This window comes from Somniosus microcephalus, chromosome 22, assembly GCF_052327205.1.
Source record: "Somniosus microcephalus isolate GS21.2 chromosome 22, FLI_Smic_1.0, whole genome shotgun sequence".
NCBI lineage: Eukaryota > Metazoa > Chordata > Chondrichthyes > Squaliformes > Somniosidae > Somniosus > Somniosus microcephalus.
Genome location: NC_141008.1, coordinates 43,807,558 through 43,831,740, shown reverse-complemented (window position 1 = coordinate 43,831,740; position 24,183 = coordinate 43,807,558). Strand labels below are relative to the sequence as shown.

Sequence of the window (24,183 nt, the reverse complement as noted above, 5' to 3'; positions counted from 1 at the left end):
CTAGGCCCTAATAATCCAATGTGGGCAATAAATGACTTCTAACCTCCTGTTTCATTCTTCTGGAAACAGCCATGTGCCGCCTTGAGAGATTGCCAACCAGTGGAAATAGCCTTTCACTATATCCCTACTTAAATCCTTTCATAATCTCAACTGAAGAGGTAGTGAGGTGATCCTGCCGAGTGACTTGTCATAGAAACTCTTCACTCCTCAAGTTAATAAAGGTAGAAGTGTCTAAATGGTGAGAGTTCCGGTACTTTGTGCCATGCAGTGGGTCAGATGGGGATTTCCCCCAGTGATTCCCACTGTCAAGGTCCAGCTGGGGCAGGTACAGAGTGGAGAATAGTCCCATGAGAGAGGGAAAGTCCAGGGAATAAAACTTTCTACTGCTCGTATATCTGCCAATTCTCCCTTTATCCTGCTTCAAGCCCATTCCCTGCACAGGCCATGTACAAACATGGGCTTTACCTAATCCCCTCACTCTGATAAGAAGTACAACTAACACCAACCGGAAGATAAAGGTCTGAAATCCTACGCTAACCCTTAAAAGTGAAACTTCCCAAAACTATCCTGATTGTACAGCCCCATTGTTTAACTCTGTCTGCCTGCATCAGAAAATAAAAATGTTGAGGGAAATGCCATTAGGCCCAACAAACCCATCCTTTTTTCAGAGATTGACTACACCTACCCACCCTCTCATGGAACCCCTCCCCTGCCCTCCCCATACCATCACCCCCTCATCAAACCTCTCCGTTCCTCCCTCAGAAACACCTCTCATTTCTCTTGCACCCTTATGCTTTCCGCTTCAATGGCCGCTCCTGGTAACTTACCCCCTCCCCTCTCCATCCCATACGGTAACTTTTCTGCACCTGTGCTCCTAGGATGTATCAGGAAATTGCACCCACCCCCTCAGTGATTTTACATCCATTCATTTAAACAAGGCTTGAAGGTCTGTAATTTTGCTGGGAGGGCAGAGTAGTATTTTTACCCCATACCGTTCTCACAATATGGCAGGAAAGGGCAGGTTTGAGTAGGAAACCCATTTTACACCCAGTCAGTGGATTGTAAAATCGGGTGGTGTGTAAAATGGGGATGCAACCCAAAGCTGCCCTGTTCCCGTCTGTGGGATAAGTTAAAAAGACCTCCTATATCGGCGTACCATTAGTTTTCAGCACATTGCCTGGTCACAGAAAGACATTTTAGTCCCAGATTTACTCTTCCAGAAAGGGACCACCGGTGAGTAACAAATTTTTTGACAGAGAGTTGAGGTGCCTTTGCGGGAAGTCAGCGTGCTACGTGGAGCTCTGCTCAGGGGACAGGAAGTCCTGCGTCTCATGGCGGGGGGTGCAGGTTGGGATGTGGTGCTGTATCTTGGGGAGATGCTGATACTGTCAACATTATTCTGTTTGGTTGACTGGAGGATATATAACATATAAAGAGTTAGATAAACAATTTAAAAAGTACCCATTGATCTTTTCCTTTCTGTGTTGGCTGCTGTTTTAAGATCTCTGTTTTCCGGCAATGTTTCAAAAATTCCTGTGAAAAGGACAGACAGTTTAGTTCCAGGTAGCCAACCAAAATTAAGAGTGAACATTCTTGTCCAGGGATATAAAAAGGTAAATTAAAACTAAATTAAGCCATTTAATGCAATTTTTATTTTTCCCTCCTCATTCCCCCCAGCCCTCTGCCCCCTCTCCTGAAGTTGCTTGGTGTGGTTTTGTTTACTGGAGTGAAGCACAGGGCAGTGGGGTGGGATGTCTGCCGCCCAACTGCATCGACACTGACCCCACTGAAATTTTTGGAAAAGCCTAATTTGAAGACTGGGTGATCTCCCGACATTATCAGTGGTTCTGGTTGGGAGCTCACTCATTTGAGGGCGGTAAATGCCAATACAGCATTTAAATATCTACAGCAGCTGACTTGTCTGGGCATCATGAAAACAAGCTTTGGTAGAAAGCGGATGTAAAGGTTATTGGGGTACGTCACACAGGTCTGCTGGAGAGCTCAGAGTCCTCAGGTCCTTACCTGGTCTGGCCTAAATTTGACTCCAGACCCACAGCAATGCATGAGCTGCTGGACCAAGTAAGGCAGAGGAGGGAGGCCCTGTTTGGGACCGTGTGTCAAACACCCTCCAAAGAAAGTGCACAAAGCTAGTGGAAGGAGGTGACCAGGGCAGTCAGTGCCACAAAGGACAACTCAGTACAAGAAAGGTAAGGTAACAGCAGCCAGCCATACCTTCCAAGAATGCACTGCACTAAACCTGTCGGCCACTTACACCCACCTCCCCCTCACTATAATAAAGTAGTTCAAGAGTGTGCCGTTAATGCCCCGGAGGGTCCTCAACATCTGCAGTCTTCACCTGTAAGTGTTCCTTCACTCACACCCTCGCACTCTGGCGCATCCCCGATTTTAATCGGTCCACCATTGGCACTTCTTCATCTGCCTGGGCCCTAAGCTCTGGAATTCCCTCTCTAAGCATCTTCTTTTTATTCATTCATCCCTAATTGCCCTCGAGAAGGTGGTGATGAGCTGCCACCTTGACAACCGAGTGGCTTGCTAGGCCATTTCAGAGGGCAGTTAAGAGTCAACCACATTGCTGTGGGTCTGGAGTCAAATTTAGGCCAGACCAGGTAAGGACGGCAGGTTTCCTTCCCTAAAGGACATTAGTGAACCAGACGGGTTTTTACGACAATCCGATAGTTTCATGGTCAACATTACTGATACTAGCTTTTTATTCCAGATTTATTTAATTAACTGAATCCCATCCCAGCTGCCATGGTGGCATTTGAACTCATGTCTCCGGATCATTAGTCCAGGCCTCTGGGTTACTAGTTCAGCAACATAACCACTATACTACCCATTCTCAATACCTCTCTGCCTCTCTATCCTCCTTTAAGACGTGGCAGGACTGCAGAACTTTGATCTGATCCGTTGGTTGTGGGGTCACTTAGCTGTCTGTAGCATGCTGCTTCCACTGTTTAGCATGCATGTAGTCCTGTGTTGTAGCTTCACCAGATTGGCACCTCATTTTTAGGTACGCCTGGTGCTGCTGCTGGCATGCTCTTCTACACTCTTCATTGAACCAAGGTTGGTCGTCTGGTTTGATGGGAATGGTAGAGTGAGGGATATGCCAGGCCATGAGATTACAGATTGTAGTAGTATACAGTTCTGCTGCGGCTGATGGCCCATGACACCTCATGGATGCCCAGTTTTGAGCTACTCTAGATCTGTCTGAATCTATCCCAATTAGCACAGTGGTAGTGCCACACAACACAATGGAGGGTGTCCTCAGTGTGAAGACAGGACTTCATCTCCACAAGGACTGTGCGATGGTCACTCCTACCAATACTGTTATGGGCAGATGCATCTGCGACAGGTAGATTGTTGAGGGCAAGGTCAAGTAGGTTTTTCCCTCATGTTGGTTCTCTCACCAACTGCCGCAGGCCCAGTCATGTCCTTCAGTACTCAGTCAGTAGTGGTGCTACCAAGCCACTCTTGGTGATGGACATTGAAGTCCCCCACCCAAAGTGCATTCAGTGCCCTTGCTACGCTCCATGCTTCTTCAACATGGAAGAGTACTGATTCATCAGCTGATGCCATGAGACTTCATGGGGTCCGGAGTCAATGTTGAGGACTCCCAGGATCACTCACTCCCGACTGTATACCACTGTGCCACCATCGCTGGTCCTGCCAGTGGGACAGGGATGGTGATGGAAGCGTCTGGGAAGTTGACTGAAAGGTATGATTCTGTGAGTATGACTATATCAGACTGTTGCTTGACTAGTCTGTGGGACAGCTTTTTGGCACAAGTCCCCAGGTGTTAGTGAGGAGGACTTTGCAGGGTCGACTGGGCTTGGTGAGCCTTTTACATGTCTGAATTGGATGCCGGGTGGTCCCTTCGGTTTTATTCTTTTTTTGTAGCAGTTTGATACGGCTTGCTAGGGGGCAATTAAGTGTCAACCACATTGCTGTGGGTCTGGAGTCACATATAGGACAGTCCAGGTAAGGACGGCAGATTTTCTTCCCTAAAGGGCATTAGTGAACCAGATGGGTTTTTACGACGATCCGGTAGTTTCAGGGTCACCATTACTGATACAGGAAACTTTGGTTTATCTGGAGGTTGCATGTCTGGAAACCTCGACCTACCGGCAGAAATCAGGAGCCGTTTTGTTAGGTTTTTTTTCTTCTCGTGGCTTTGTTTTCAACAGTCGGGCTCTGGAAAGTCTCTCTGAAGCTGTTGCTAAGCTACAGAGACGCTTCCAAGGTACGGGCCAACTGTTTACAAGCTGTTGCTAAGCAACAGTGTTTGTTGTCAGATACGGAGATGAAAACCTCCGTATGCTTCAACATTAACTTTGTATGTCCGGCAGTTTTGATAGATCGGCAACAGCTCGGTCCCGTCGGTGCCGGATATAACAAAGTTTCCTGTACTAGCTTTTTATTCCAGATTTATTTAATTAACTAAATATAAATTCCCCATCATGGTGGGATTTGAACTCATATCACTAGATCATTTTTGCAGGCCTCTGGATTACTTGTCCAGTAACATAACCACTATGCTACGGTACCTGTACTGGAGCTGGACCAGGTCTATTACTGGTACCCCTGATAGTGGAGTCAGTCCAGGTCTAGTACTTGTGCCCCTGATAGTGGAATCAGTCCAGGTCTAGTACTGGTGCCCCTAATACTGGAGCTCATCCAGATCGAGGACTGGTAAACCTGTTAATGGTATTGATAGTAGTATAGTATTTAATTGAAACAACAGAAAATGCTGGAAATACTCAGGTGGTCAGTCAGCATCGTGGAGAAAGAAACAGAGTTAACGTTTCAGGTCGATGACCCTTCGTCAGAACTGGAAAAAGTTAGAGAAGTAACAGATTTTTAAGCAAGTGTGGGGCAGGGAGAGGGGGGAGGGGAGGAAAGAACAAAAGGGAAGGTCTGTGATAGGCTGGAAGGCAGGAGAGATTAAATGACAAAAGGGATGATGGTGCAAGGCAAAAGGAGATGGTAATGGAACAAGTTAAGAAACAAAAGATGACTCGAGATGAGGTGTAAATGGCACTGGCAGAATTATCAACAGCTGCCATGTGAGAGAAAAAAGAAAACGTAGGAGCCGAGGTTATAGTCTGAAATTGTTGAACTCGATGTTTCTCTCGCCACGATGCTGCGTGTTTCCAGCATTTTCTGTTGTTGTTTCAGATTTCCAGCATCCGCAGTATTTTGCTATTGTATTAATATTTAATTGATTCTTATTATCGGTATCTGTAAATGCGTCATTTTGATATTGCTGAAAGTGATATTGCTGAAATTGAATCAGATTAAAATCAGATTTACCTGGTGCAGGTTGAGAATCTGCCGTCCCTGTACTGTCACTGGGATTGATATGGCTAGTTTTACTGAAGCATTGTAAGGGTTGTCCATGGTGACCTGTGAGAGGAGCACACAGAGTTTACAATCTATTGAACAAAGAGTTAGTATCCTAGTAATATTGAGAATTAGAGCCTCTCTTCATGATAAACAGTTAAAATGATAGAATCATTCAGCACAGAAGGCGGCCATTTAGCCCATTGTGCCTGTGCCGGCTCTTTGAAAGAGCTCTCCAATTAGTCCTACTCCCCTGCTCTTTCCCCATAGCCCAGCACTATTTTTCCTTTTTAAGTAGAGATTCATTTTCATTTTGAAAGATACTGAATCTGCTTCCACCACCCTTCCAGGCAGCGCACTCCAGATTATAACTCGCTGAGTAAAAAGAGTGCTCTTCGTTTCCCCTCTGTGTTTTTGCCAATTATTTTAAATATGTGTCTTCTGGTTACCAACCCTTCTGCCAGTGGTAACAGTTTTCCCTATCTACTCAATCAAAACGCTTCATAATTATGAACACCTCCATTAAATCTCCCCTTAACCTACTCTGCTCTAAGGAGAAAATTTCCAGCTTCTCTAGTCTCTCCACGTAATTGAGGTCCCTCATTCCTGGTACCATTCTAGTAAATCTCATCTCCATCCTAAGGCCTTGACATCCTTCCTAAAGTGTGGTGCCCAGAATTGGACACAATACTCCAGCTGAGGCCGAACCAGCATAACGTCCTTGCTTGTGTACTCTCTGCCTCTGTTTATAAAACCCAGGATCCCGTATGCTTTTTTTTTTTAAGAAAACAGCCTTCTCAACTTGTCCTGTCACTTTCAACGATTTGTGTATGTACACTCCTAGGTCTCTCTGTTCCTGCACCCCCTTTAAAATTGTACCATTTCGTTCATATTGCCTCTCCTCAGTCTTCCTACCAAAATGCATCATTTCACACTTCTCTTCATTAAATTTCATCTGCCATGTGTCTGCCCATTTCACCAGTCTGTCTATACTCCTGAAGTCTGTTACTATCCTTCTCTTTGTTCACTACATTTACAGTTGCTAATATTTTAAAACAGCAATCCCTTTCTACCTAACGAGCCAACACCAAAACCTCTGTTCAGACCTGTATCTCTGAGTTGCAGTGTCCAGGTGTTTTTTCTTTATATTTATGAAGTCGTAATGAAATTAATTAGCTCTGCCAGTAAAGGTCAGTTTTAGAAATACTGACATGCCTCTGGATTCCTTGTGTAGAAAACTTTTCCAAAAAATGTGTTCTTGGGATGTGGCCAATGCTGGTAATTCAGTGTTTATTGCACATCCCTATTTACCCTGAGGGCATTGAGTCAACCACACCGTGTGGGACTGGAGTCTCATGCAGCCCAGACCCAGTAGGGGGCTAACCTGAAGGACATTAGTGAACCAGTTGGGTTTTTACAACAAACCACATAAATACTGTGGCAACAAGAGCAGGTCAGAGGCTAGGTATTGTGCGGCGAGTGTCTCACTTCCTGACTCCCCAAAGCCTTTCAACCATCTACAAGGCACAAGTCAGGAGTGTGATGGAATACTCTCCACTTGCCTGGATGAGTGCAGCTCCAACAACACTTAAGAAGCTCGACACCATCCAAGACAAAGCAGGCCGCTTGATTGGCACCCCATCCACCACTTTAAACATTCACTCCCTGCACCACCGGCGCACCGTGGATGCAGTGTGTACCATCTGCAAGATGCACTGCAGCAACTCGCCAAGGCTTCTTCGACAGCATCTCCCAAAACCACGACCTCTACCACCTAGAAAGACAAGGGCAGCAGGTGCATGGGAACACCACCACCTCCAAGTCAAACACCATCCTGACTTAGAAGTATATCGCTGATCCTTCATCGTCGCTGGGTCAAAATCCTGGAACTCCCTACCTAACAGCACATTGGGAGTACCTTCAGCAGGCACATGGGAACACCACCACCTCCAAGTTCCCCCCCAAGTCACACACCATCCTGACTTAGAAGTATATCGCCATTCCTTCACTGTCGCTGGGTCAAAATCCTTAGTCAAAGTCCCTACCTAACAGCCTCTGTGGGCGTAACTTCACCTCACAGACTGCAGCGGTTCAAAAAGGTGGCTCACCACCACCTTCTCAGAGGCAATTAAGAATGGGCAATAAATGCTGGCTTTGCCAGCGACACCCACGTCCTATGAATGAATAATTTAAAAAAAACATAACCCTAACTAATCCTAACACAGTCCAGCGCCAGAACCACTAAGTTAACCTAACACTGAACCTAACCCAGTCCAGAACCAGAACCAGTAAGTTATCCTAGCCCATACTAGTGCCAGAGTCAGAACATCAGCACAGCCTTTAACACTATAAATTTTCAAGCTGTACCAATGTTTGTTGAACAAAATTAATTTAATCGAGATATCACATTATTGTCACATCCAAGCAGGTGAAATAACACTGTCACTCTGCAGTGAATTTGGCTTATTCTTGCAAAGCTGTGATCGTGCCTGAACAGTTAATTACAGGTAAACATAACACACCATACCTGGAAATTAAACTTTACAGTCTCATCCATGTCGTCATTGCGGATTTCAACTTTTGTTATTTGATTTCTGTAATAAATTGAAGACCTTGATTCATTGGGAATATTTGTTATAGATAGAAGCCTGCGCAACAGAAAACCACATAATGCTGATGATTTTCACGCCTATTACGTCCCCATTCTGGGTGCAGGCATGGCATAATAAATTGTGAAATAGGGCAGAGTCTGGTCGGGTCTGTGGTCAGCAGTGGAAGCTCCCAACTGAAGCAGGCAGGAGTTTGATGAATGTACATTAATGCAGCCAAAGTGATTCCATGTCCTTCACACCCACAATACAGCAGTTCCTGTTCCAGCCCACAAATCAAGAACAGTAGCTGAAATCAGATGTTTCTTTTAAACAGCAAAAAGGCTCAGCAACTGATAGCTGTTACTGTGTAAAATTGCTTTCTTTGGCATTAGCAAGTGATTTCTTGAGCATTATAAGTACTCTAAATGTCATCCATTCCCTATTGTTTGACCCTGGACAGCATCTTTCGTGGCCAAGGCTACCCACTGCAGGCCTAGCATATGACATCTGGTGATCTCCAGATACACCTATTTAACACAGGCACAAAGAGACCCACGTTCTACAAGGGCCATCATCAAGCAGACAATGGAATCTTGAAACTATGAAAGGTCTGGGGCTTCCTCCAACAGAGCCCAGCCAGAGTGGCGGGCATCATCGCGGTTTGCAGCGCACTTCACAACCTTCTTGTGCGATGAGGACAACAAATGGAGCCAGCATAAGGGGTAGTCATCCATGACATGGAGAATGGTGGGAGGCAGCCTGAAACCAAAATTCCCAGCTGCCAGAGCTGACCAGCAAAATTGGATTGATTTCAGTGACCCTCTGCTAAAGAGGGGGGAAATTGACAGGGTTCCCACTCTTATTCGTTATCCATTCTCTCCTGTTGAAAAGTGTGTGCTTGTGGTCAGGACTGGGATCAGCTGTGCCCCTACCCCCTCAGGCAAAACTGCAAACACTCAGGCCGCGATTTTGTCGGCGCTGAGAGAGGCGGGTCAGAGGTTAAAGTCGGTTTGATTGACGGCGGGTCCCGAACCCGCCTCCAAACAACCTTCCCAAGTGTCGGGTCCCCGATTTGCAAATGGACCTGACACCTAGTGGCGGGAAAAGGATTAAAGGCAATTATCTGCCTATTAACAGGTACTTGTCAGTAGTTTTCAGCCTGTTTTTGGATTTTCCAGCTTCTGGGTCGGATTTCCTGACATCCGGACACCACGCCAGGTAAGTGTGGCGTGTTGTGAGTCTGGTGTAATGTTTGTGAAAAGATGACAGCTGCAGAAGTGGTGTGAAGGATCCAATGTTGCACATGGTGAGTTTCAGAGCAAAGAAAATGTTGGCTACTGCATTTTTTTAAACATTTACAGATTTCTTTAGCTTACAAGTTTTTAAATCCAACTATATGCCCAGTACCACCTCATTGGGAAAACCGCTCTCACCAGTGACAGATCGCTTCTGCCATGTCACCTGCAGCTGCCATCTATTCCAGCATATGGAGGGAGTCACTGGAGAGCCTGGGTACAAGAGTTCACCTTTGTGCAGTGATTGTCAGTGTTTTCAGCACCTCAATGCTGTCAAACACTGAGAAATCAACTGTCAAAATAAAATTGTGCATGGTACTTTTAAGGAAACCGGCAGATGACGTGTCATCAAATGACAGCATCAGACCTGCTTCCTGTTAATTGGCTGGTAAGCCCTTAACAAGGCCAATCAAGGGAAAATCATGTCTGTGGAGAGGAGGCAACTGGGGGCAGGACTGGAAGTCAGAAACCAGCTGACACACACCCATCCTGACACTGCTGAGAAAATCGCGGCCTGTGTGTCTAGGTTCTACATAAATAACCTTGAGGGCAACCAGCATGTGGACTGCACATGGCTTTCAGGAGACAATGATCAAAAAAGAGTAAATTGGTGGAAAAGTAAAGAGGTATGAACTGTAATGGGTATTTTCAGCCACAGAGATCTTGAATGCAGCTCACTAAACACAAAAGCACAAAAGGAACTCGTCGATGTATCCCGTCCAAAAAAACACAAAAACAATAACTTTGCAAAAGCAGAAAGCTAAAGATTAATTCTTGAAATGGCACTTACTCCGATTTCAGGAAGACATTCAAGCCATGCTTCACGGGTATATTGTGGGTGGCATGAACAGGGTCTCCAACTCCATTCTTGCTGTAAAGGAAGAAAAGATCTGCAGCTGAATAAATATCTAAAAGGGATATTATACTAAAATATTGTACTCACGGGCTACACTCAGGGAAACAAGCCCTAAAGATCGCCTGAAAACAAAGGTAAGCTCAATAAAGCACCAACCCGATCGCTGCTTCTCCTAGTACCCCAGCCCTCGATCTCCCTCACCCATCCCCCCACCGAGATCCCCGACCCTCCCTCACCCCCTGACCCCCCCCCAGCCCCCGACCTCTCTCCCCCACGAAAGCCCTAACACCACCTCGTCCCCGACCCCCTCACACCATCACCCCCGACCTCCCTCCCTTCAGCCCCCGACCTGACTCGGCTCCTCCGAGGTCCCCTCCACCACCTCCTCCAAGATCACCTCCCCCAACCTCCCTCTCCCCAAGATCCCCAGCCCCCTAACCACTGACCTCTCTCCCCCGAGATCCTCACCCCACCCCAGCTCCCAACCTCCCTCACCTCTCAGCCCCCTCCCCCGGTGATCCCTGACCTCCAGGCTCCGAGCCCGCGGATTGTTGCTGGCTGATGTGATCCCCCTGACCACCATCGATTGCTAGCCCCCGAGCCCCACACGCATCCCACAATCCCCCCAAAGCCCCTCAATCCCCCCCAAAGCCCCTCGATCCCCCCCCAAAGCCCCTCGATCTCCACGATCACATTGGAATAGTTGAGCCTGGAGGTAACAAAGGCATGGATGAGGGTTTCAGCAGCAGATGGCCTCAGTTGGGGTGGAGACAGGCAATAATACGGGGGTGAAAATAGGCAGTCTTGGTGACGGAGAGAATATGGGTTCAGATGTCAATGTTGCGAACAGTCTGGTTCAACCTGAGACAGTAGCCGGAGAGGGGGGCAGAAATGGTAGCACGGGGATGGAGTTTGTACTTGGAGCATAAGACAATAGCACTCATCCACACTGATCTGCATCTTCCATTCATCAACCCAGTTGCATTCTTCATCATTATTTTCCTTCTTTCCATTTATCTATTAAAGAAACACCTGACTTATAGATCTAAAGAGATTTTAATGGTTTCCTGAGCCTACGCTGACTCTCCTTTAATGCATTATGATTGAAACTAGCATGATTATAAGAACACCATCTAGGTCACATACCATCACCTCTAGGTCACACATCATTCTGATTTGCATTTAAAGCAGAATTTCCTATCCAACAGCATTGCGGGTGCATTGCCAACGCAAAGACTGCAGTGCTTCAAGGAGAATGCTCACCGCCACCTTCTCAGGACAACTAGCGATGGGCAATAACAGAAAATGCTGGAAACACTCAGCAGGTCAGGCAGCATCGTGGAGAGAGAAACAGAGTTAACGTTTCAGGTCGATGACCCTTCATCAGAACTGGAAAAAGTTGGATAAGTAACAGATCTTTAAGCAAGTGTGGGGCAAGGAAAGGGGGGGTAGGAAAGAAAAAAGGGAAGGTCTCTGATAGGATGGAAGGCAGGAGATATTAAAAGACAAAAGGGATGATGGTGCAAGGCAAAAGAAGTTGGTAATGGAACAAGTTAAGAAACAAAAGATGACTCTAGATGAGGTGTAAATGGCACTGGCAGAATCATCAACAGCTGCCATGTGAGAGAAAAAAGAAAACATAGGGGCAGAGGTTATGGTCTGAAATTGTTGAACTCGATGTTGAGTCTAGAAGGCTGTAAAGTGCCTAATTGAAAGATGAGGTGCTGTTCCTCGAGCTTACGTTGAGCTTTGTTGGAACAGTGTGAGAGGCTGAGGATGGAAAGAATAAAGTGGGAGTGGAGCGGAAAATTAAAGTGACAGGCGACCGGAAGCTCGGGGTCACACTTACGGACTGCGTTTGGTCTCCCCAATGCATCGTGAGCAGTGAATACAGTATACTAAATTGCAAGAAGTACAAGTAAATCGTTGTTCACCTGGAAGGAGTGTTTGGGGCCCTGGACAGTGGGAAGGGAGGAGGTAAAAGGGCAGGTGTTACATCGCCTGCGCTTGCACAGGAAGGTGCCGTGGGAAGGGGAAGGGATGTTGGGGGTGTTTGGAGAGTGGAGCAGGGTGTCACGGAGGGAGTGGTCCCTTCGGAATGCTGAAAGGAGGGGAAGATGTGTTTAGTGGTGGGATCACGCTGGAGGTGGTGGAAATGGCTGAGGATGATACGTTGAATGTGGAGGCTTGTGGGGTGAAAGGTGAGGACAAGGGGAATCCTATCGTGGTTCTGGGAGAGAGGGGAAGGGGTGAGAGCAGAAGTGCGGGAAATGGAACGGACACGGTCGAGGGCCGTGTCAACCACGGTAGAGGGGAATCCTCAGTTGAGGAAAAAGGAAGACATGTCGGAAGCACTAGTATGGAAGGTGGCATCAGATGTGGCGGAGACAGAGAAACTGGGAGCATGGAATAGAGTCTTTACAGGAAGCGGGGTGGGAGGAAGTGTAGTCCAGGTAGCTGTGGGAGTCAGTGAGCTTATAGTGGATGTTTGACAATTGTCTATCCCCAGAAATGGAGACAAAGAAGTCGAGGAAGGGAAGGGAAAAGAAGGGATGGGTAGGAGATGGACCATGTGAAGGTGAGGGAAGGGTGGAAATTGGAAGCAAAGTGAATGAAATTTTCTAGTTCATGGGGAGACCATTTCCCGCTCTCACCCCTTCCCCTCCCTCTCAGAACCACAATAGGGTTCAACCTTGTCCTCACCTTTCACCCCACCAGCCTCCACATTCAACGGAACATCCTCCACTCCGCCACCTCCAGCCACCAAACACACCTTCCCCTCCCCCCTCCTTTCAGCATTCTGAAGGTACCCCTCCCTCCGTGACACCCTGGTCCACTCCCCCATCACCGCCAACACCCCTTCCCCTTCCCACGGCACCTTCTCGTGCAAGCGCAAGAGATGCAACACCTGTCCTTTTAGATAGATTTAAAGTAATTGTCGGAGGTTTAGAGGGGATTTGAGGAGAAAGTTTTTCACCCAGAGGGTAGTGGGGGTCTGGAACTCACTGCCTGAAAGGGTGGTAGAGGCAGAGACCCTCATCACATTTAAAAAGTACTTGGATATGCACTTGAAGAGCCATAACCTACAAGGCTACGGACCAAGTGCTGGAAAGTGGGATTAGGGTGAATAGCTTTTTGTCGGCCGGCACAGACAAGATGGGCCGAATGGCCTCCTTCTGTGCTGTAAATTTCTATGATTTTATGATTACCTCCACCCTTCCCACTGTCCAGGGTCCCAAACACTCCTTCCAGGTGAAACAATGATTTACTTGTACTTCTTGCAATTTAGTATACTGTATTCGCTGCTCACGATGCAGTCTCCTCTACATTGGGGAGACCAAACGCAGATTGGGTGACCGCTTTGCGGAACACTTCCATTCAGTCCGTAAGCGTGACCCCGAGCTTCCGGTCGCCTGTCACTTTAATTCTCCGCTTCACTCCCTCTCTGATCTCTCTGTCCTCGGCCTCTTAGTGTTCCAATGAAGCTCAACGTAAGCTCAAGGAACAGCACCTCATCTTTCGATTAGGTACTTTACGGCCTTCTGGACTCAACATCAAGTTCAACAACTTCAGACTATAACCTCAGCCCCTATGTTTTCTTTTTTCTCTCTCACATGGCAGCTGTTGATGATTCTGCCATTGCCATTTACACCTCATCTAGAGTCATCTTTTGCTTCTTAACTAGTCCCATTACCATCTCTTTTTGCCTTGCACCATCATCCCTTTTGTCTTTTAATCTCTCCTGTCTTCCATCCTATCAGACCTACTCTTCTGTTCTTTCCTCCTCCCTCTCTTTCCTTGCCCCACAAGAGCTTAAATATCTGTTACTTCTCCAACTTTTTCCAGTTCTGACAAAGGTTCATCAACCTGAAACGTTAACTTTGTTTCTCTCTCCACGATGATGCCTGACCTGCTGAGTGTTTCCAGCATTTTCTGTTGTTGTTTCAGATTTCCAGCATCCACAGTATTTTGCTACTGTATTAGGGATAGGCAATAAATGCCAGACTTGCCAGCGACATCCACATTCAGAGAACAAGTAAAAAAAAAGTCACAACTTGTTAGCATGGATTGAGGAAAGGAAGTTTTAATAATCTGCTGGAGTTTTTCAAAGGCACTGCTAACATGCTGGACAGGGGAGACAGTTTATTTTCAGAAAGCTTTTGATCAAGTTTGTCACAAGTTGCAGCAATCAATGGCTAAGTTAAGGATTCACAGAACTGGAGGAAATGTTTCTAAAAATTCTTGTTTTCTAAATCTGGTTAGAGTTGCTATGATGTTGAATAATAAAATATTGAAGATAACATTTAAAGACAGTGTCAACATTCTATTAAAATACAAAACAATTACTGTTTAATTCCCTACTTACTTGCTGACATTGATGCTGATACTTGCAAATTGCTCCTTAACTGGGGCTGGCTCAAGGTCCCAAGGAATAGAAAATTCTGCCTGTCGTTAAAAAACGGTTATCAGAATAAGACAAAAGCTGCAATAAATCTAGTGAAAGTAGCAGATTATAAACACTGTTTAAAGGGAAGTATAGTGCCACTAAATCAGGCCTGAATCTGAAACGATATGGGAAGACAGCCTCTAGCCAGTTATTCAGCAATACCAGAAGGAACTCAGTGTAAATCTTTTTGTAGAAAGTTTAATGTGAACTACACATGAAATTCGTTTTAGTTTTTGAACTGCTTCTGCACTACATTTTAAAAAGGATGCATATTGCTGACTGACATTGTATATGTGTACACATAGGAAGAAGGGTGTGTGCATACTTGTGGAGAAATGTATAGGAGTGTGCAGTAATCTGTGTGTGTACAAGTGGGGAAAGGGTGTCTGTGCGCGCATACTCGTGGAGGTATGTATGCTTATACCTAGGAGTATACTACTTCCAGAGCCCCCAAGTATCAACCCTTGGCCTCCTCAGCTAAATGCTGCCCCTCGGCAAAGACATGACGTTAGGTTCCACCACATCTCTCAATTCCTCAACTACCTCTGTGTTGTCCAACATCCAGTCCTGGATGAGTCATCCAGTTAAACAAGGGAAGATTGAAGTCATTGTCTTTGGTCCCCGCCACAAACGTCGTTCCCTAGCCACCGATTCCTTCCCCCTCCCTGGCTACTGTCTCAGGCTCAACCAGACTGTTCACAACCTCGGCATCCTATTTGACCCCGAGTCGAGCTTCTGACCGCATATCCTCTCCATCACAAAGACCACCTACTTCTACCTCTATAATAACACCTGTCTCCGCCCCTACCTCAGCCCCTCTGCTGATGAAAACCTCATCGATACCTTTGTCACCACCAGACTTGACTATTCCAGTGCTCTCCTGGCTGGTCACCCATTCTCCACCCGTAAACGTATACTCGTATCCTATCTCGCACCACGTCCCGCTCGTGTATCACCATCGCCTTGCTGACTTACATTAGCTCCCAGTCCCCCAACACCTCTAATTTAAAATTCTCATCCTCGTGTTAAAACCACTTCATGGTCTAACCCCTCCCTGGGGAACCCTGTAACCTCCTGAGGAAAGGGTGCGTGCGTACATGTGGAGGAGAGGGATGTCTATGTACATGTGTGCGTACATCTGCTTGTTTTAGGTGAAGAGCAATAAATGTCTGTTTATTTTCATTTTAAAATGTGAAAGTGCACACAATCATTTAATTACTTACTCGTGAAGTCCTCTTGAACACTGGGTGGGAAATCTCACAGCTTAAGAATGATAAGGAAGATGTTGTTGCTTGATCGGTACACTTGACATCTGCGAGCTGTGAAGGCTGTAACATTGGTAATGAACAGTCAGATTAGGCACAAAAACGCAGGTACGGTTCAAAGTGATGAAAACTCAGCCAGTGTTCAGCAGTGCCAATTCTACAACGACACATCCCAACAGCTCACATCCTGTACAAATACATTTCTGCAGCATCATTTCTGCCGGGAACAGGAAATCAATAATGGGATCTGGACCCTCACTGTAGAAATATGTTCCTATTGAACTAAATTTCCTTGTGAAGCAGAGCTTTGATGATTACTTTAAGCATTATTAATGACTGGGGAGGGTGGTGTAAGATGTTGCAGCATCAAACGCAAAGGTTGGACTTTTCTCACCCTTCTTTTCATATGTTCATGATTAATTGGAGTAATATCCTGTGGCAGTCCTACCCTCTAATAAAAACAAACATTCAATCTAGCTACTAGTGTTGATCTTAATCAACCGCAAAAATTGCAGATGCTGGAAATCTGAAACAAAAACAGAAAATGGCACTAAGCAGGTCATCATCTGTGGAGAGAATAAATGAGTTAATGGTCCCGATATTAATGCAAAGATGGGTTCTGAGTGGGGAAGGGGGAATTGTGTTTTCAAAACCCAGAAGTAAAGTCAGCGGGTCAGGTTCTCAGATTTCAACTTAAGGGTTTTGCGTCTCCAAGCTGCGCAGCGGGCGTGATGCGCACCGTAATGACGCGATCTGAAGTCCAATATTTAAAGGGCCAATGCAGAAATGGAATTTGGAGGAGCCAGGAGGTGTCTAGGATGATTCATAAAGAGTAAAGGCAGCACCCAGATTCAATGATGCTTCCCTTGAATTACTGCTGAGTGCAGTCAGGAGCAGGAGGGTCATACTTTCCGAGCAATGGGAGGAAGTAATCTGCTGCTATTGCCAAGAAGGCGTGGTTGGAGGTAGCTAAGGAGCTGAGCAGCAGAAGCATTGTGCCCCAGGCTTGGATGCAGTGCAGGAAGAGATTTAATGACCTAACCAGGTCAGGAAAAGTGAGTACATGCCTGACCACGATTCCTCAGAGAACCTCATTCCTTCTGAGGGTGCCTCATCACAGGATGTACAGCCACGCGCTAGCGCAAATACTCGCACTTTGGTGGGTCCAGTTAGAGTTAGTTGGGTTTTCACCTGGTGATTCACAATTCATAAGTGCGCACGAGCAGACACTGGTGGCAGGGACAGTTGTGGAGAGTCCACATTGGGGGTGCAATCCTCTCTAAGGTCTGGTCAGCTTGACACAGATGCTGAACCAGTCGTTGAGAAGGAGGATGATAGAGGTACATCAGCAACTTTGCGAAGTAATGAGATATGTGCCACGCACACTCTCCACAATAGCGGAGAGGATGGAGGAGTCCAGCTCCGACAGTAGTGAATTGCTGGCACAGTAACTGCAAGATTGTCTGACATGGAGAGAATGGCCGCCTCTGTGGAGCTTCATGCCTGGCTCTCAAATGAGTCCATGCAGGCCATTAGCATGGCCATGCAGACTTTGAATTCACCAAGCTGGTCTGCAGCAGAGTGGCAGGAGTGATATGGCGCTAGCTCAGGAAAGGGATGATGGTGAATGGGGACATGGAAGTGGGAACTCCACTCAAAGTGATCTGACTTCTCACCCATTGCCGCCTGCCCCACCTCAGCCAGTACCCGTCTCTCGATGGCTGAGTCTGCCCCTGCACAGGGGCAAGTGGAGCAGTCTTTGGCGGGGCCCTCAGGGGCTCCAAAACCCAGAGGTCTTCGGCCAAAAACATCTCAGCAGTCAGGGCAGGGTTCTGAGCAGCCTGCCTCTACCTCTGCTGAAGCCACATGGGATGCACCACATCGAAGCGGTAGGAACCATAAGTTAAAGCAATTGTATTTCACCAAGAGTATGAACATGGTTGTTTGACAAAATGGAATGTTAAGTTTCGTTTTTTTATAATGCCACATAAGATTTATTGCTTAGCACCACTTCCACGTCTTGTCCATTATTGCACCCGGAGTGTCAACTCACCCTTTCACTTGCTTCATGATGAATGTCAATACATGATGGCACCCATTGGGCGGATGTGCCATGGGTGGATGCATGGTTGAAGCACTGTTTTGTGTGGGGAGGGGGGTTGGTGGCAGTGGCTTTCATCTGTTATTTGTTCCAGTTGGAATAACTAACTGAACTTTTGAGCTATGAGCGCATCCCGAGCAGCAATGTATTTAGCTGGTCTGGCGATGGGTGCCCCATCTTCATATTCCTCCTCCTCTTCTTCAATGTTCTCATCAGAAGATGCCTTTTTGCCTCTGGCTCCTTCCAGTGCGCCACTGGAGACATGTCCGGGTTCTCTCAGTCAGCTGCCCATATATGTATAAGGCAGGTGACGGATGTGTTGTTTTCCAGGGCGTCGACTTATTCTGGCTATTGTCATCACGAGTGGGCTCTCAGATTCGCCTTTCTGACTGGTTTCCCACAAGTGTAGGATGCGATTGATTGTACACACGTGGCAATCTGATCACCACCAGATCAGCAGGAATTTTTATCAACCACTCTGTTCTCTCTGTTGTTCTGCACCTCCCTCCTGTACACCTCCCTCCTGTGCACGTGCTGATCCCACCATAGCATGTCATCGCTGCCGTGGATGGTCGTCGTCGTCGTACGTGTCTTCACACTGTTCCCTTTGGGGAACTGTATGAAGTGGTGGAAGGATTTCTGGCCGCGTTAACGCTCCTTCCGTGACCGTAACCATCTTCATACCAGCCATTAGGGTGGTTAGTCCTATGGCAGGAGGGTTTTACGGGCTCCCGCACCCACGGACGCAAGTATCCCGCTGGATGTCAACCCAGAATTTAGAGCCGGAGCTCCGACTCCACTTGCCGGGACTGTCTGGAGCGGGGTTCGAAACCCTACACCTTCTGGCCCAGCGGCGGGGATGCTTACCGCTACGCCAAAGGCCCACTCCGCCGTGGATGATGATTGTCTTCCTTGTTTGATGTACGGTCGAAAACATCCATGGCGGCCCCCATCCTGCTGGTGTCTGTTTGAAAGCCTACAAACTTCTCAGAAATTTCTCAGTCATAAGAACTCTCTGCAAAACATTTGCCAGGGGGAACTGACAAAGCAGCTGTAAGCACTGAGCCTTTATTCAGATCGGGCAATCTGAACTTTAAAGATCTACATGAAGTGCACCTGAAACTTGCCTCCTTTTCACGGGAAATCCGTGCTGGCGGTGTTAAATTCAAATGACTGTTTAATTCAACTGAAAATTGCCTCATTATCATGTGCGAACCATCAACCCGCCTGTGCCAACCATCGACCCGCCCGACCCAACACCCCCCCCCCAATATTTCAGCTGTAATCCCTTTGTCAAAATTTCATCTCACCAGTGGTTTTGGAATCCCCTTGAAGTAAAGGCTCTTCGGGTAGGACAGGTCCATGGTGGTGAGATATGAATCCTCTCCAATATTAGACAGAAGAATCTTCAAACTCACTTCTTTTGTCTTGCCAACAATCCACATAAAATTTCTGAAATCAGTTATAGTTTGCATCGGTAAAACAAGACCAAATGTGAATAGAAACATAGAAAAATAGGAGCATTATAAATTCACCCATTTCTGACATTTGTCTTCACTAATCTTTTTCTTTTTACATACTTGTAGAAGCTTTTACAATCCGCTTTTATGTTCCTTGCAAGTTTACTCTCATACTCTATTTTTCCCCTTATAATCAATCTCTTGGTCCTTTTTTGCTGAACTCTAAACTGCTCCCAATCCTCAGGCTTGCTACTTTTTCTGGCAACTTTATATGACTCCACTTTGGATCTAATACTATCCTTAATTTCTTTTGTTAGCCATGGTTGGACCGCTTTTCCTTTTGTGTTTTTGCGCCAGAAAGGAATGTATAGCTGTTGCAATTCATGCATTCATTCCTTAAATGTTAGCCATTGCCTATCCACCGTCATGCCTTTTAATGAAGCTCCCCAATCTATCATAGCCATCTCCCTCCTCATACCTTCGTAGTTTCCTTTGTTTAGAGTTAGGACCCTAGTTTCGGATTGGACTAATTTCACTTTCCATCTTAATGAAGAATTCTATCATGTTATGGTCACTCTTCCCTAAAGGGCCCTGTACAACAAGATTATTAATTAACCCCTTCTCATTGCACAATACCCAATCTAGGATAGCCTGTTCCCTAGTTGGCTCCTCAACGTACTGGTCTAAAAAACCATCTTGTACACACTCCAGGAATTCATCCTCCACAGTATTATTGCTAATTTGGTTTGGCCAGTCTTCGTGACTGTTATTTACTTCACTCACCATCACCTGGCACTGTTATCTAATGCTTTTACTTCAATAGCCTTCCCTGGTAACTTAGGTCACAACTCCATTACATTTTCAGTATAAATGTTCAATCTGAATTACCTTCTTGCTGCTAACACCCCATGTTTTAATTTATGTCCCTTGGTATTTGAGCCCTTCACCATGAACCTGCACCCAATCCGCTCCTCATCTACAAGTATAAATAGATGCTCCTGTGCCATATACACATACAAAGCATAGGCCATATCAGCTTACTCACACAGGCACCGTGATATAAAGCATTATCAACTTACTGTGGCAGACTGGATTCCAATTTCAGATTTGCATTGCAGATATCATCAGAACCACAGTCCTTCTGAAATTGGAGCTGAAAGAAAAAACAAGGTCTAGATGTAAATGTTTCCCACACCTTATATGATAAATATTAATCACAGAATTACCTTAGCAACAGGGAGGGGCAATAAATGCTGGCCTTGCCAGCGACGCCCCTATTCTATGAACGAATAAAAAAAAACAGAAAGTGCAGCAATAGAATTTTAACAGCTGCATATAATATTGGAAAGTGGTTTGGATTTTAGTCGATAACTGAACAAAGGGGACAGCTTTTCTTGTAGCATTTTATAGGTAAAGGGACATTCCTAGACTAAACCCACATAGATACCATATAGGACTGGAGGACGGACGTGAGCTGCACATCTTCAGCTCAGCTAAAGTCACAAATCAGTCATCTTGGAAACAAGCACTGTGCTTGGACGAGCCATTAAAGACACTCAGGTGTATCCAGCACTGTATCCCTATCAGACTGTGTCAGGAGCATCCAGCACTGTATCCCTATCAGACTGTGTCAGGAGCCTTCAGCACTGTATCCCTATCAGACTGTGTCAGGAGCCTTCAGCACTGTATCCCTATCAGACTGTGTCAGGAGCATCCAGCACTGTATCCCTATCAGACTGTGTTAGGAGCCTCCAGCACTGTATCCCTATCAGACTGTGTCAGGAGCATCCAGCACTGTATCCCTATCAGACTGTGTCAGGAACATCCAGCACTGTATCCCTATCAGACTGTGTCAGGAGCCTTCAGCACTGTATCCCTATCAGACTGTGTCAGGAACATCCAGCACTGTATCCCTATCAGACTGTGTCAGGAGCATCCAGCACTGTATCCCTATCAGACTGTGTCAGGAACATCCAGCACTGTATCCCTATCAGACTGTGTTAGGAGCCTCCAGCACTGTATCCCTATCAGACTGTGTCAGGACCATCCAGCACTGTATCCCTATCAGACTGTGTTAGGAGCCTCCAGCACTGTATCCCTATCAGACTGTGTCAGGAGCCTCCAGCACTGTATCCCTATCAGACTGTGTCAGGAGCCTCCAGCACTGTATCCCTATCAGACTGTATCAGGAGGATGAGACTGGGAAATTAATGGTGGGAAATATGGAGATGGCAAAAACACTGAATGAATATTTTGTATCAGTCTTTACAGTAGAGGACACTAAGAATATCCCAACACTGGACAAACAGGGGGCTATGGGGGGGGAGGAGCTAAACACGATCAAAATCACGAAGGAAGTGGTACTCGGTAAAATAATGGGACTCAAGGCGGATAAATCACCTGGACTTGATGGCTTATATCCTAGGGTCTTGAGGGAAGTGGTGGTAGGGATTGTGGATGCATTGGTAATAATTTTCCAAAACTCCCTGGACTCAGCAAAGGTCCCGGCAGACTGGAAAACTGCTAATGTAACACCCTTATTTAAAAAGGGCAGTAGACAGAAGGCTGGAAACTATAGACCGGTTAGCCTAACATCTGTGGTAGGTAAAATTTTGGAGTCCATTATTAAGGAGACAGTAACAGGACATTTGGATAATCATAATTTAATAGGACAAAGTCAGCATGGTTTTATGAAGGGGAAGTCATGTTTGACAAATTTGCTGGAGTTCTTTGAGGAAGTAACATATAGGGTGGATAAAGGGGAACCAGTGGATGTAGTGTATTTAGACTTCCAAAAGGCATTTGACAAGGTGCCACACAAAAGATTATTGCGTAAGATAAAAAATCATGGGATTGGGGGTAATATTCTGGCATGGAGAGAGGATTGGCTATCTAACAGAAGGCAAAGAGTTGGAATAAATGGTTCATTCTCAGACTGGCAATCAGTAACTAGTGGTGTTCCGCAGGGGTCAGTGCTGGGTCCCCAACTCTTTACAATCTATATTAACGATTTGGAGGAGGGGACCGAGTGTAACATATCAAAGTTTGCAGATGATACTAAGATGGGAGGGAAAGTAGTGAGTGAGGAGGACATAAAAAAAACCTGCAAGGGGGCATAGACAGGCTAAGTAAGTGGGCAGAGATTTGGCAGATGGAATACAATACTGGAAAGTGTGAGGTTATGCACTTTGGCAGGAAAAATCGTAGAGCAAGTTATTATCTTAATGGCAAGAAACTGCAAAGTACTGAAGTACAAAGGGATCTGGGGGTCCTGGTGCACGAAACTCAAAAGGTTAGTATGCAGGTGCAGCAAGCGATTAAGGCGGCCAATGGAATGTTGGCTTTCATTGCTAGGGGGATAGAATATAAAAATAGGGAGGTATTGCTTCAGTTGTACAAGGTATTGGTGAGACCGCACCTGGAATACTGCATACAGTTTTGGTGTCCATACTTAAGAAAAGACATACTTGCTCTCGAGTCAGTACAAAGAAGGTTCACTCGGTTAATCCCGGGGATGAGGGGATGGACATATGAGGAGAGGTTGAGTAGATTGGGACTCTACTCATTGGAGTTCAGAAGAATGAGAGGCGATCTTATTGAAACATATAAGATTGTGAAGGGGTTGGATCGGGTGGATGCGGGGAGGATGTTCCCGATGATGGGTGAAACTAGAACTAGGGGGCATAGTCTTAGAATAAGGGGCTGCTCTTTCAAAACTGAGATGAGGAGGAACTACTTCACTCAGAGGGTGGTAGGTCCATGGAATATGCTGCCCCAAAAAGCTGTCGAAGCTACATCATTACATAAATTTAAAACAGAAATAGACAGTTTCCTAGAAGTAAAGGGAATTAAGGGTTACGGGGAGCGGGCAGGAATTTGGACATGAGTCTAGGTTCGGATCGGACATGGCCCTGTGGGTAGCGGAGCGGGCCCAGGGGCCATGTAGCCTGATCCTGCTCCTATTTCGTGTGTCTAATTCTGTTAGATTCAGGAGATGGTTCTGTGATAGTAGATTGGCGGTTAGGATCAGATCAGCCATAATGTTATTGAATGGCGGAGCAGGCTCGAGGGGCCGATTGGCCTACTCCTGCTCCTATTTCTTATGTTCTTATGAGCCTCCAGCACTGTATCCCTATCAGACTGTGTCAGGAGCATCCAGCACTGTATCCCAGCAGACTGTGTTAGATCGCCAGGAGTATCCAGCACTGTATTCCTATCTCAAGTGGGTTAATCTGGAAGACAGTTTTTTTTATAATTGCACAATACTGCGGATGCTGGAAATCTGAAATAACAACAGAAAATGCTGGAAATACTCAGCAGGCCAGGCAGCATCCGTGGAGAGAGAAACAGAGTTAACGTTTCAGGTCTGGGACCCTTCATCAGAACTGGAAGAAGCTGGAGATGTAACAGATATTAAGCAGGTGCAGAGACGGGCCGGGGGGGGTGGCGGTTAGGAGGGGAGGAAGGAGTAGAAAGAACATCCTGTACTTTTGTAAGAGGCAGGAAAGATAAAATGTTGCAAATGGGAATGGCAAAAATCATACTGCATGAAAAATGGGGTCAGGGATAATTATCTGAAATTGTTGAACTCAATGTTGAGTCCGGCAGACTGCAAAGTGCCAATCGAAAGATGAGGTGCTGTTCCTCGAGCTTACGTTGAGCTTCATTGGAAAAATGCAATAGCCCGAGAACAGAGAGATCAGAGTGGGAGTGAAGCGGTGAATTAAAGTGACAGGCGACCGGAAGCTCAGGGTCACCCGTATGGACTGAACGGAGGTGTTCTGCAAAGCGGTCGCCCAATCTGCGT

General features: G+C 46.2%; 1 protein-coding gene across 5 annotated transcripts in view; it reads right to left on the bottom strand.

Moving 5' to 3' along the window:
- Window positions 1-24,183, bottom strand: part of LOC147102226 (integrin alpha-E-like) — a 208,162-nt gene that overhangs the window by 40,837 nt on the left and 143,142 nt on the right. For 3 of the 5 annotated variants that reach the window (XM_085964540.1, XM_085964539.1, XM_085964542.1), the window contains exons 22-29: window positions 20,456-20,529; window positions 19,227-19,368; window positions 15,774-15,878; window positions 14,470-14,549; window positions 10,038-10,118; window positions 7,889-7,955; window positions 5,332-5,424; window positions 1,462-1,533 (exon numbers count right to left, since the gene is read on the bottom strand). In XM_085964540.1, the coding sequence (XP_085820666.1) occupies window positions 1,462-1,533; window positions 5,332-5,424; window positions 7,889-7,955; window positions 10,038-10,118; window positions 14,470-14,549; window positions 15,774-15,878; window positions 19,227-19,368; window positions 20,456-20,529 (714 nt within the window). The remainder of the gene's footprint in view (window positions 1-1,461; window positions 1,534-5,331; window positions 5,425-7,888; window positions 7,956-10,037; window positions 10,119-14,469; window positions 14,550-15,773; window positions 15,879-19,226; window positions 19,369-20,455; window positions 20,530-24,183) is intronic. The other 2 variants (XM_085964541.1, XM_085964543.1) reach the window with 1 other exon arrangement.